This window comes from Ictidomys tridecemlineatus, chromosome 2 (genome assembly GCF_052094955.1).
Source record: "Ictidomys tridecemlineatus isolate mIctTri1 chromosome 2, mIctTri1.hap1, whole genome shotgun sequence".
In the NCBI taxonomy this organism is placed as follows: Eukaryota; Metazoa; Chordata; class Mammalia; order Rodentia; family Sciuridae; genus Ictidomys; species Ictidomys tridecemlineatus.
In genome coordinates, this window is record NC_135478.1 from 18,788,517 (window position 1) to 18,803,633 (window position 15,117).

Here is a 15,117-nt window from a genome sequence, read left to right on the forward strand (position 1 = left end):
TTAAAATATATTGTTTTCAAACTTTTTGTTTAATACATACTACAAAATGGCTCAGCACACACATGTGTATGTATGTAACTGAAGTAAAAATCATACTACCTGAAATGCACCTAATATTTTCTTTACCATTTCTCTGGAGAAAAGTTACCACGTGCTAAAGTGATTATAAGTGAACTGTTTTTCATAAGAATGAAAAAGAGTTCCAATTCCCAGATAGTGTGGCTAGGATGTTTGGTACATCTGGCATAGGAAGACAAATCATGGGTACACAAATGATTGTATATATTATACAAATGTTATACACACGACAGTGGTAGAGATAGAAATTTAAGACAAATTAGTTCATGAAGGCAGGAAAAATTTCAGATTTAGATCCTAAATGAAATTACTTTCTAGTAAAAATACCTTTGAGGTGACTGAGACTAGAGAAAGTACTAGTTTTCTAGGCTTACCTATTAGAGAGAAACAGCTATAAATAGACTAACAAAGTTTTATTACTAGAAGTCATGTAAAACACTTATGTAGCATGTTCCATCGACATGGCAGCTTCTTTATTTCCTATATGACCTTCTATGGGACATTCCAAGCTTTAACGACCAGGGATATGTCAGGCATAAGTAAACCATGAAGATATTCTTTAATTTTTTCACTCTACCCTATATTGTTTTACTTATAAGATATGTCAAACTAATTTCACATTTTGTCATTCATTTCCTTTGCTCACCCTCTAGTGGACTTGCCAGTGTACAAAGAAAAAAAAAAGATTAAGTGGAAACAGGAGAAGTAACAGGTTTTGAAAGACAGCACTCATCTGTTCAGACTACTATCTTTGAATATATTTAAATGTCTAGCATTAAATATTATAGATGGATCTTTGTTAAAAAGTAAAATTCAAAACCAATGTATATCAAATTAATTTTTTTTAAAATGGAACTTACTTTTGTAGTGGGTTCTGGCCTTAAGCCATAAACAACTCCTTCCCAAAGAAGTAATCAATCTTCTAAGAAAGGAAAAATCAATAGGGATATTCTTTGAAATCATGAATTCTGCTACAGAGGATGACATGCCAAGACTGTTGCTTTCTATACAGGCATCTAGAAGTTTATTAAAAAGAAGGCTATACTGTGAGACCTCCATATTTTCTGAAATAAAAATAAATTGATACAATGAAATTTAACTATCTCAGTCTCTCAAACTTACTCCCTTCTTCCCCCTACCACCCCCAGACTCCCCTTGATCCTTTCTTACCCACTACAGAAGTCACAGTCATTAAAATGCAATGTTATATATTTTCCTAAATAAAAACGCATTTGATGAAACAAAGCTTCATTTCCTTTGTAATGGAGAATATGAAAGGAAGCTGCACACAGGTTTCAGAGGTTGCATTAACATCTCTGTATTTGGTCCCCATAGGAGAATGTGTATCTGAGGTGTCTCGAAAGACTTCATTCCTCTGCATAAACTACAGCTCAGCCTTGTACTTCCCATGACTAAAACTACATAATTAACTAAAAAATATTCACTCTTAAATTTAAAAAATCCTTTAGTATTTCTATTCCTTTAGTTATTCATAGAGGAAAGAGAAATCATTGTGGAGACTTCCCAACATTTTCCCCCTTCTATTCTGTTGGGTCTAAGAGCTAGATTTTGTCTTTATCACTTAATGAATTGTTAGTGGTCCAGGCTTTATCAGAAAATTAATCTCTTTTCCTTTAGCCTCTTCTTAAATATTCCTCCCACAGGAATTTTCTTAACACCAACTTTTTTTTACATCTTTCTTAAACCTCAACCTCCAGTGACCCCTTATCCAGAGATGGAAACTCCTGTAGCTTGCCATTTAGGGTTTACTAAAAATCGGGCACAACTATCTGTAACTCCTTATGGTTACTTTGTTTCATTACTGACTCAACTGTATATTAAAGGTCTATTAATAGGGATAACCAAGATAAAGCTTCTTGAAGGAGCTCACTATCTAGAAGGAGCAACAGATAGGAATGCTAATTGTAATATAGGATCTCTGAGGAATGCATGGGAAAATGAAGATTCAAAGAGAATATGATAAAAGCACTGAGGAGAGTCTTTAAATTAATGTTTTCATCATCCTATAAACCCATCTCATGGCTCAAAAGTGATTTCTCATGAACTCCCTGTTTCTATCCATCTATGACTTGAGCTTTAACCTTTAAGAGAACTATTTAGATAGGTGCAGTGGTATATGCCTATAATTCCTGGTATCTGGGAGGCGTAAGGCAGGAGGATCGTCTGAGGCCATGGGGGCAACTTAGTAAGACCCTGTTTCAAAATAAATAAAAAGGGATGGGATATAGCTCAGTGGTAGAGCATCTCTAGGTTCAAGCCCTAAAATGGCAGGGGGGAAAAAGACAAAAAGTACTACCATTGCCAGCACTGGTATTCCTTCTTCAAACTTGCCATCTGCTTCATTTCCTCCATTCATTTCAAATTTATCTATGTTCCAAGGTGATGTAAACTAAACTTTATATTTATAAAGTCAAAGGAGAAAAGTATTCTTCATTATTCCACTGCCATGAATTTTTTAAGATACAAGGCTTGCTGGGAGTACTTAAGCAAACTGTTTACAGATGACAAGAGGCAGGGAAAAGGGAGTGATGAAAATGTTTATGTTAGGAACTGCTGACAACCCAAAGATAAGTATCTCTGATTTTCTGAGACCATCAGGAAAGCATATTCAGTTTGCAGAGAATACATTTTACAGAAAACAACTTCATTAAAAAAATATGCTGGAATATAAAAATTCAACCAAAACAGGTGTAGAATTGTTTCTTATTAACAGTTAAACACCAGATGGGAAAAGATAATTAAGGCAGACTTTGCATAAACATACCTTGAGAATTTTGAAAACCTGGTAGATTCTGCAAAACTTCAAATGTCTGTCTGTAAAGGCTCTTGGCTAAGATTTCATGTGCAATTGTACAAAGCAAATTATGTCGATTAAGCACATCCAGTCTATCACAAGGCCAAAGAGGTGTGTTGATTACCCATTCTGATTCTTCCAAAAGAAAAAAAAAGAATATTTAACACCATGGAAATTACCCTTAGTTTAATCACAAGTAATGTTTTAAAATATCTTTTGGAGAAAGTGGCAAAACCTAAGACATGAATACTGAGAAAAGATAAATATAGCTCAAATTTTAGAAACAAGTTATAAGTGAGGTCATCAGCCTAGTAGTATGCAAACTAAGTCACTCTGTTATGCTTATTTTAAAATTAATACTTCATCTAAGTGTATTAGGCAGTGATAAATTCTAAGTTAATGTTTATTTTATAATGTTAAATTTATAATGAATATTTGGTTTAACAACATTTATGTGGCCAAGTTTAACAATTTTACAATAAAGAATACTTAATTCAGTTAGTTTTTGATCCTTTTGGGGAATAGCTCATCTCCCCCGATTTAATTTTTTAAAACAATTCCTACTGTGAAATATTTGATATGAAAGAATACCTAACACGATATAAAAGCTTAATGAGCTCATGTATCCATCACACAGCTTACAAAATGAAAGAAATTACCTTATGTTACAGTTCCTTAATTTCTGCTCTAATTCTTAGATTGATAAAAACAATTTGCTATAATTTACCTAATTCACTCAGTTTTACACACAAAGACTCAATGATGAGGCAACAGGGCATAACATGTAAGTAACATTTTTCTGTCCCCCCTCCCCACTCATTGCCTTCCCAGAACAGTGACTACAAAAGGTGAGTGAAGAAATATTTGATACATAATGCCAAAAGACTGCACGCGAGCGCACCCACGCATGCACGCACACACACACACACACACACACACACACACACACAACACAAGCTTTCAAACAGGAGCCTGTTTTAAACATACTAGAGCCCCTTTGACTACTGATTTACTTAACAGGCTGATACTGTGACAGATAATATTCTAAATACTTTATGAATATTAATTCAGATATCCCCATTTACTCCAAAATATGCTAGAAACTAAATAAACTTAATAGAAAAATTAAGATGAACTTGGTATCTTCAAAGACTGTATAAATCACCTGTAAATATAATTCCCTTTAAAAGTAAAACTGCTAAATAAAACAGAATTTATTTTGATCAAGTTCAATTGGTTTTTGTTAGTCATATATCAGGTAGATATATCCCACTTATGTATGTAAAAAATTGCAATGTTGGGGCTGGAGTTGTGGCTCAGTGGTAGAGCGCTCGCTTAGCACGTGTGAGGCCCTGGGTTCGATCCTCAGCACCACATATAAATAAAGGTATTGTGTACATCGGCAACTAAAAAATATTAAAAAAAATTGCAGTGTTTTTCTTTAGTACTTATTCTTTATCAAGATATAATAATGGTTACATTGTTTGAAAATATATCTTACTAGGTTCATTTTAAAACCTTAGCAAATTCTATAGCTATATTAAAAATTCTAAATAAGGTAGTTATTTCATATATTGAATCTACCAACCAACTGGTAATTCAGAAGTAATTAGGAAATTAATAGCTTTTGATTTAACTAATCCACCTAGTTTATCACTCTACCATTGTAGATACATTTATGAGAACTCCCAATAAAAAGTTCACTAATACGCTTAATATTTTTATAGCAATAATAGTTTTTATTGAATTCATCTTCATGTTTTTTCTCTATTCTACAGTTGGGAAATTCGAAATCTTGTGTGATTCCCAACACCACACACACAGGCAAATCAGAGTGAAAGGCGTTCAAATTTTTTTTTTGTATAATAGTCACTCTTTATCCTCTTACCTTCCAATATATATATATTCAGTCATTACTTGTACATTTGAATACTGGCACTGGGAATATAAAAAGACTATTAAGATGATTTCTGCCCTAAATGAATTTTCAGGCTAGTCAGTGTGATCAAATAACCATCTTTTACCATGGTAAATACTGTGATGAGGGAATATCTAAGATATCTGTTCTCACCTTAATGTGTACACTTACTATAGTCCTAATCAAATTTCCTATAGAACTATATTAAAACCTGATCCAGCAATTCTGAAATTAATTAAGAAGAATAAACCTTGAGGATAATAAAGAATAGTTTATAAGAGGAGGGTGGTCTTGCCTAAAAAGATAGACGTTACATATTCTAATTGCATATCATACTAGGGGGATCCAAGATGGCAGGTTAGAGGGAAGCTGCATTCTGTTGCACTCTATGACCTTGGATTTAAGTAGTGGGAATACTATTTCTCTGTGAGTTACTAGAGGACCCCCCAATAGCTGCTCCCACGCAGGACCCCTGGCCGCCCACCCGCATAGGAATCCCAACTACTGTTCCCATGTGGACCCCCATCAAGCAATGTGGGGCTCCTCCAATTGCCTCCATTTTGGGATACTGCAACTACTGCCATAGTCTCCTACATGCAGTGGCCTGCACCTGGGGACACTGGACAGAGTCTGGGGACAGCTGCCAGCCACAATACTGCATACCACAGAGTCGCATCTCTGAACATGCCGCCCAGTGCCACCAACTGGCCCAATCCGACCTGACACCCTTCCCCCTAAATCTCTGAAAGCATCTGCCTCCATCTTGGGACACCCTTGTCACCATCTTTAGTTGGGGCAACTCCCAGCTTGGGATACTAGCTAGGGTCTAGAAGGAACAGCAAGGTATCTGTTGCCCCCAACTCCCCTCCCACCCACCCCTCCCAGGTAGCCACTAACCCAGCACAGTGCTTGTGGCTACACAGCCGGTCCCTTGCTCACAAAGCTTTGTCTTGAATCGCCCAATACAAAACAGCTCTCCCAGGCAGGTGCACAGCCCATAGAGCGCAGCCCACAAGACCTACAGAGGTTCCTGATTGGGAAGTAGAAAGGGCAGGGGTGAGTGGGATAGAGTTTGGAGACTAATAAATTAGAGACCAGGAATTGTGAGGTTTATAGGCAATATAAGGGGATAAGACTAGGTGTCCACATCACACAAGCAGGCCCCAAAGGAGATCCTTGGGGTGTAGTCTCTCACAGGGGACCGGCAAGTGCTATACTCCAGCTCCAGGCACTCTGCCCCAAGACCAACTCTTCTACCCATCCTGAGGGTGGAGATAACAGCAAACAACAGACAACCCCACTTGGATAAGAAAAATAGGAAAGATACTGAACTCCAACAGAAACAATCTTTGTATTTTCCTTTGAGATCCCCCCCCTTCCTCTTCTCTTGCCCTCACATCCCCAACATTTGTGAAACCAACTACTTTTTCTACTGAGGACTAGAATGTCTGAATAGTATACTACAGTTGTGTTGTATATTCTTTTACCTCCTATTTTTTATTTTTCTTAATATTTCTGTTTGTTTTTTTGTACTCTATTATGATCTTCCCAGTTTTCTCCCCCAAATCACTTTCTCTTTCTCCTGCTACTAACCAACATCTTTAGATTACTCTTTCAAGCTTCCTAAGATCTAATAACTCTATATCCTCACCTCCTACTCCCTTAACACTTCATCTCTCACCTTACCCCAGGTTCTCTTTGTCCACCATCAGAAACAGCAGACCCTTTTGAAAACCTACTGTTTATATTGTAGATAATAATTGACTTACCATTTCTGTGTATTGTGACAAAACTGTAAACATCTTAATAGCAGCTATGTGGTTTAAGGCTGTATATTATTTGTATTGGGATCTACTAATATTGTTCTCCCCCAGAGATACTGGAATCCTGAAGGGACACTATAAGCCTATAGGGTAAAAACTAATACCTTGGATCTGTAGTGCTAGAAGGCAAGACACATGAACAACATGAAAAAACAAGGGAAGAAAGTGCCCCAATCAAAGACACTACATTATTAGAATACATTGGCCAGGACAGCAGAAGAACTGACAGAGAAGTAGTTCAGGATGTAAATAATTAAAATGTTCTGTGAGTTAAAGGATGATATAAGAGAGCAAATACAGGTAACAAAAGATCATTTTGATGAAGGGTTACATAAGCAAATACAGGAAGCAAAAGATAACTTCATTAAGGAGATAGAGGATCTGAAAAGAAAACAAACAGAAATCCTCAAAATGAAAGAAATAATAAACCAAATTAAAAGCTCAATAGAAAGCATTACCAACAGATTAGACCACTGGAAGACAGGACTTCAGACAATGAATACAAAATATATAATAATGAAAAGAATGTAGCTTACACAGTCAAACTGGTAAGAGACCATGAGAAGAAGATTCAAGAAATATGGGTTAACATAAAAAGACCAAATTTAAGAGTTATTGGGATAGGAAGGCACAGAATTCCAAACCAAAGAAATGAACAATCTATTCAATATTAGCAGAAAAATTTCCAAACATGAAGAATGAATAAGGAAACCAAATACAAGAGGCTTACAGGATACCAGGTGTACAAAATCACAACAGATCCACACCAAGGCACATTATAATGAAATTGCCTAGTATTTAGAATAATGAGAGAATTTTAAAAGCCACAAGAGAAGGGAATTTACATATGAGGAAACCAATTAAGATCTCTGCAGATTTCTCAACCCAGACCCTGAAAGCTAGAAGATCCTGGAATTAACATATACCAAGCTCTGAAAGAAAATGAATGCCAACCCAGAATCTTATTTCCAGCAAAATTAAGCTTTAGATTTGATGACAAAATAAAAACCTTCCATGATAAGAATTTACAACCAGAAAGCCTGCACTACAGAACACCCTTGGCAAAATATTCCATGAGGAAGAAATGAAAACAACAATGAAAATCATCAAAGGGAGGTATTACACTAAAGGAAAAACCAGTCAAAGAGAAACCAAATCAAGTTAAATACCAAAATAAACAAAAATGACTAGGAATACAAATCATGTCTCAATAATGGCCTAAACTCAATCAAAAGACATAACTGGAAGTTTTTTTTTTTTTTTTTAAAAAGGACCTAACAATATGCTGCCTTCAATAGACTCATCTCATTCAGGAAAAGACATCCACAGACTCAAGGTGAAAAGTTGGGAAAAATCATACCACTCATGTGGTCTGCAGAAACAAGCAGAGGTTTCCATCTTCATATCAAATAAAGTAGACTTCAAGCCAAAGTTAATCAAAAAGGATAAAGGACATTTCATACTGCTCAAGGGAAACATACATCAACAAGACATAACAATATATGCCCCTAAACAATGGAGCATCTACATTCAAACAAACTCCTCTCAATTTCAAGAGTCAAATAGACCACAACACAATAATTCTGGGTGACTTTAACACACCTCTTTAACCACTGAATAGATCTTCCAAACAAAAGCTAAATAAACTATAGAACAATAATACAATCAACAACTTAGACTTAACAGACATATAGAATATTTCATCCATCAATGAGTGAATACACTTTCTTTTCAGCAGCACATGGATCCTTCTCTAAAACAGACTATTATGCCACAAAGCATCTCTTAGCAAATACAAAAAAGCAGAGATATTACTCTGCATTCTATCAGATCATAATGGAATGAAATTAGAAATCAATGATAAAGTAAAAAATAGAAACTACTCCAATACCTGGAGACTAAATAATATGCTATTGAATGAACAAATGGATCACAGAGGACATTAAAGAGGAGATTAAAAAATTCTTAGAGGTAAATGAGAACACTGATACAATATATCGAAATCTCTGGGATACTTTGAAGGTAGTGCTAAGAGAGGAAAATTTAGTGCACGGGAGCTCATTCCTTAAAAAGAAGAAAGTCAACAAATAAATGATCTAACATTACATCTCAAAGCCCTAGAAAAAGAACAAATCAACACCAAAAGCAGTAGATGATGTAAATAATTAAAGTCAGCTGAAATCAATGAAATTGAAACAAAAGAAACAACTGAAACAACTTACAAAACAAAAAGTTGGTTCTTTGAAAAAATAAAAATGGTAAACCCTTAGTCATGCTAACAAAAAGAAGGAGAGAGAAATTTCAAATTACTAACATCCGTGATGAAAAAGAAAAAAATTACAACAGACACTACAGAAATACAGAATAAGAAATTATTTTGAAAATTTTTACACCAATAAAACAGAAAATATCGAAGGCACTACAAATTTCTAGTATCATATGATTTGCCAAAATAGAATCAGGATGATATATATATATATATATACACACACATATACATACATACACACAAGTTAAACAGATCATTTTTAAGCAATGAAATAGAATATGCCATCAGAAGCCTACCAATTAAGAAAAGCCCAGGACCAGATGGATACTTCTATAAGACCTTCAAATAAGAACTATTACCAATACTCCTCAAATTATTTCATGAAATAGAAGAGGGAACACTTCTAGATTCATTCTATGAGGCCAATATCACCCCAATTTCAAAACCAGACAAAGACACATCAAAGAAAACTTGAGACCAATCTCTGTAATGAACATAGATGCAAAATTTCTCAATAAAATTCTGGCAAATTGAATACAAAAACATATCAAAAAGATGGTGCACCACAATCAAGTGGGGTTCATCCCAGGGATGCAAAGTTGGTTCAACATATGGAAATCAATAAATGTAATTCATCACATTAATAGTCTTATAGATAAGAATCATATGATCATCTCAATATATTGGAGAAAGGATAGCCTTTTCAAGAATGGTGCTGGGAGGGCTGAGGATGTGGCTCAAGCGGTAGCGCGCTTGCCTGGCATGCGTGCGGCCCGGGTTCGATCCTCAGCACCACATACCAACAAAGATGTTGTATCCGCCGAGAACTAAGAAAAAATAAAAATAAATATTAAAATTCTCTCTCTCTCTCTCTCTGTCCCTCTCTCTCACTCTCTCTTTAAAAAAAAAAAAAAAGAATGGTGCTGGGAAAACTGGAAATCCATATGCAGCAAAATGAAATTAAGCCCCTATCTCTCACCATGCACAAAACTCAAAGTGGATCAAGGACCTAGGAATTAGACCAGAGACCCTGTACTTAATAGAAGAAAAAGTAGGCCCAAATCTTCATTATGTCAGATTAGGCCCCGACTTCCCTATCAAGACTCCTATAGTGCAAGAAATAAAATCAAGAATCAATAAGTGGGATAAATTCAAACTGAAAAGCTTCTTCTAAGCAAAAGAAAAAAATCAGTGAGGTGAAGAGAATTGCTCCTACAGAATGGGAGCAAATTTTTACCACACGCACATCTGATAGAGCACTAGTCTCTAGGATATATAAAGAGCTCAAAAAACTTAACACCCCCAAACCCCAAATAACCCGATCAATAAATGGGCTAAGAAACTGAATAGACTTCTCAGAAGATGATATACTATCAACCAACAAATATACGAAAAAATGTTCAACATCTCTAGCAATTAGAGAAATGCAAATCAAAACTACTCTAAGATTTCATCTCACTCTAGTCAGAATGGCACCTATTAAGGATACAAACAATAGGTGTTGGCGAAGATATGGGGAAAAGGCACCCTCATACACTGCTGGTGGGACTGCAAATTGGTGCAGCCAATATGGAAAGCATTATGGAGATTCCTTGGAAAACTGGGAATGGAACCACCATTTGACTCAGCTATCTCACTCTTTAGTTTATACCCAAAGGACTTAGAAACAGCATACTATAGGGATGCAGCCACATCAATATTTACAGCAGCACAATTCACAATAGCTAAATTGTGGAACCAACCTAGATGCCCTTCAGAAGATGAATGGATAAAGAAACTGTTCTGTATACACAGTAGAATATTACTGTAGAGCATTACGAGAATAAAATCATGGCATTTGCAGGGTAAATGGATGAAGTTGGAGAACATTATGCTAAGTGAAGGAAGCCAATCCCCCCTCAAACCAAAGGCTGAATGTTTTCTCTGATGTGGACGCAGATCCATAATGGGGGTGTGTGGGGGGGAAGCATAGGAAGAATGGAAGAACTTTAGATAGGGCAAAGGGGAGGGGAAGAGAGGGGAAATGGGGGAGGAAAGATGGTGAAATAAGATGGACATTATTATCCTAAGTACATGTATAAAAACATGAATGGTATGACTACTTTGTGAGCAATCAGAGACATGAAAAATTGTGCTCTATATTTGTACTATGAATTGAAATGCATTCTGGCTTGTATAACAAGTTAGAATAAATAGATAAATAAAAGTTTAAAATTTCAAAAAGTCAAAAAATAATAAATAAATAAGTGTACAGTGCTAGTACCTAAATGGAGATCCCTGGGAGAAAAGTACAGAAACAGACCCAAGCAGATCCAAAATTTTAATATGATAAAAGTGGCACTTTAAAGGATGAACTGGGACAACACTGTAGGGAAATAAACAAAATTAGGTTCCTACCTCACATCAAAATTTAAAACCAACAGAGAATCCCCAAATTTTGAAGAACATATGGGTGAATGAATTCTCAGACAAATAAGAACTCCCAAAGCATTATACAGAACAAAATTTTAAATTAAAATTTAAAAGATAATTTGTTAAGTATAAAAAAATGTAAACTGGGTAAAAAAAGAAAATAAATATGCAAAAAGCAAATGTTTTCATGGAGGGAAATAAAAAGCTGAGAAAAGCATAAATACCAAACAGATCAAGGTCTAATATTTTTAATATGTAAGCTGCTGCAATATAAAAGGGCATTACTATGCAGCATGATATTTCCTAAGTATGACATACATATTATCCATGTTATCAGAACTAATATTATGTGTATTATAATTTATAAAGCTGCTGGTACAGTGGTGCATGCCTGGAATCCTAGTGACTTGGGAGGCTGAGGCAGGAGGATTCCAAGTTGAATGCTAATCTCAGCAACTCGGCGAGACCTCGTCTCCAATAAAATATAAAAAAAGGTCTGGGGATGTGTCTCAGCATCCCTGGGTTCAATCTCCAGTATAAAGATAAATAAATAAGAAAGAAAGAAAGAAAAAGAAAGGAAGGGGAAGGAAGGGGAAGGAAGGGGAAGGAAGGAAGGGAGGACTGGGGATGTGTTAATTCAGTGTGAAGTGCATCTGGGTTCAATCCCCAGTACCAATAAACAAATCAACCAACCAGAAAAGTACAAAGAAGGTAGTAGGTCTAATAAGTAAATACAGGAGAAATAAAAGAGACCATTGTATAAAAACAGACTCAAGTTGGCTTAGTCTAACAAGATTTGTGCTAAGAGATCCATTCAGAGATTGAAAATGAGGACAACACATTTTTCTTAATAAATATTAGAAATGTTTATATGCTTATATTAGTACTGGAGTCATAGTCACTAGTCTAAGTATTTGAGCAAACCTTTATGCTAAATTCTGTAGTAAAAAATAGTTAACACTTCTAAAAAACAACAAAAAAGCAAAAACACATACATATGTACTTTCAAAACCTCCAGCTATTTCCTCCTTAGAAAGGTACAAAGATACTTAAGAAAAATCCATGCACCCACCTCAACTAATGTTTACTAAATATTTATTGTGTCAAGTTCTGCCACAGGTGGAAGACTCACAAATTCAAATAACTTAAAAAAAAAATGAAAGTGGTAACATTTATAACAGTGGTTAATTAATGGGGGGGGTGCAATAATCTGAAAAGGTATGGGACACACATGAGGTAAGCAAAAATGTCATCATAAGAAGAGTGATGTAGGGCAGTGAACTGGAATTCCTACTCCAAACTTACTTGCTGTGTGATATTAATCTGAACCTGTGTCCTCATCTTGGGATACCACTATCTTAAGGAGGTAGTGTTGATTAAATAACAGTGACAGCACAATGCTAGATACACAGTGAATATTCATATTATCAAATCAATGAAGAGAAATACAGATATCAGAAAACAGACCAAGTTCATGAACAGACCACTGATAGAAAAAGAACAAATGGGAAAATTTCTCTCTAATGGTCAATTAAATGCCTAAATTAAAAGCGAAGCTGTGAATATCTTATTTACCCTGCCAAAGTAGCAAAGGAGTATGGAATACCCACTGCTGGCAATGGTGTTTCATAACTCACATTTTCGCACACTGTTAAGATGACTACAGTTACTATAATCTTATTTAAAATGCAGAGAACTTTTGTATCTACCCACAAATATAAGACCAGGAATGTATGTATAGCCATCTTTTAAATATTGAATAGCCAGATTAGGGGTCTGCATAATTTGGAATACTGCAGTCTTCCTGATAACCAAAACAATTCTGCAAATCTGAATAGCAAGAAGGGCAAATTTGACATTTACTGAAGAGCCTTATGATGCCCTTATCCTTTACTACAGTGATTCCATCAGAATTTATCTTAAGGAAAAAAAAAAAGATTTAGCAGTGATGTTTAGCAGGGATCATCATCTATAATAGAAATATGGAAATATATTAGATACACCCAAGAAGCCCTTTTTATAAAGACTGCCTGGAAAAAAAATGTAGGCTATGAAAGTCTGTAAAGTAACACTAACGTGGATAATAATTATTTCTGAGTGACTAAGGGATTTTAATCATCAGTTTTGCTTCCACTCTAATTTCTTTCTTTTTTTTTTTAAAGAGAGAGTGAGAGAGTGAGAGAGGGAGGGAGGGAGGGGGAGAGGGGGAGAGAGAGAGAGAGAGAGAGAGAGAGAGAGAGAGAGAGAGAGAGAGAGAGAGAGAGAGAGAGAGAGAGAATTTTTTTTAATATTTATTTTTTAGTTCTCGGCAGACACAACATCTTTGTTGGTATGTGGTGCTGAGGATCAAACCCAGGCCGCACGCATGCCAGGCGAGCGTGCTACCGCTTGAGCCACATCCCCAGCCCCCTCTAATTTCATATTACATATGAAATATGAAATATGAAAATCATATTACATATAGTAACATATTCCTTATAAAGGCAATAAAATTAAAATTCAAAAGGCAGTTTCTCAATAAGTGTCTTAACTTTTTACAAAATTTGAATTACAGAGAATTAAGATACTTATTTTTCAAACTCTGGACCATGATTATAAGATTGTTTTAAGACTTTATTTTATGCTGGTATTGGGAGAAGACATGGTAGGAATCTGTTGCTCCTTTGCCAGGATAAAAAGTACTAGTGCTGAGAAAAAGTTTAAAATGGTAAAATGAAGTTAAAACAATAGAATCTGTCTCACCATCAAATCTACCATCCACCAAACCAACAATGTGTAAAATATTCTCCATTTCTCAACCTTAATTAATGTATGTATTTCCACCTTTTAAGAGTCTTAGCAGGTAACAAAGATAGATTTTTTTAAAAAGGAAAAAGAAAAAAACACGTGAAAAGATAATGTGCCTCTCATCTCTTGTCCTGAAAGCACTCAATTCCTCATCCTGGAGGCAACCATAATTACCATTTTTTGGTGCATCCTTCTAAAAATATTTTAAGATATATATGCAAATATGATTTGGCATCCATTTTAGTATCATTTTTTACAATAATGGTAGCATGTACTTTTCTACATATTTATTTTTTCACTTGGCAATAGATCTTTGAGATCATTCCAAATGACTACCTGTGGATCTGCCTCTTTCTATTCTAGCATATGGCTATAATACAGTTTAATTAACTGGCACTCCATTAATGGACATTTAAGCTATCCGGAATCTTTTGTTATTTTTGGTGTAACGGAAGATTCCATACTTACAATGCATACCCTTTTACACAGGCATAAATGTGTTTGCAGGACAAATTCCTAGAAATAGAGTCAATAAGTGAAAAGAGGGGCTGGGGATGTGGCTCAAGCGGTAGCATGCTCGCCTAGCATGCGAGCGGCCCGGTTCGATCCTCAGTACCACATACAAACAAAGATGTTGTGTCTGCTGAAAACTTAAAAAAAAAAATTTAAAAAATTCTCTCTCTTAAAAAAAATAAGTGAAAGGAAATATGCATTTTTAACTTTTGGCAGGTATGTTGCTAAAAAGCCCCTCAAGATAATGTCTCTGAATATCCATTTCTTCAAACTCTCATGAAAAATGTACCATTAAACTTTGACAGCATCACAGGTTCAAAATAGTGTTTTATAATTTTAATGTATATTTATTTAATGAGAGATTAACTTCACTTATTACAAGTGAGATTGATTCATTTGTATTTTATTTCTATAGAAAGACCAGTACACTACAGGACCCTTTTAAGCAGGGTGCAGTGGCATACACCTGCAATTCTAGAGGCTTGGGAGGCTGACACAGGAG

The 15,117-nt window shown here is 35.4% G+C and overlaps 1 protein-coding gene across 3 annotated transcripts in view; it reads right to left on the minus strand.

Annotated features, from left to right (window-relative positions):
* The window catches only part of Topaz1 (testis and ovary specific TOPAZ 1), a 68,660-nt gene that overhangs the window by 5,678 nt on the left and 47,865 nt on the right, over nucleotides 1-15,117 (minus strand). The window contains exons 17-18 of one of the 3 annotated variants that reach the window (XM_078038010.1): nucleotides 2,864-3,028; nucleotides 939-1,094 (exon numbers count right to left, since the gene is read on the minus strand). In XM_078038010.1, coding sequence (XP_077894136.1) covers nucleotides 939-1,094; nucleotides 2,864-3,028 — 321 coding nt within the window. Of the gene's footprint in view, nucleotides 1-938; nucleotides 1,143-2,863; nucleotides 3,029-15,117 lie in introns of those variants that run through there. The other 2 variants (XM_040290104.2, XM_078038011.1) reach the window with 2 other exon arrangements.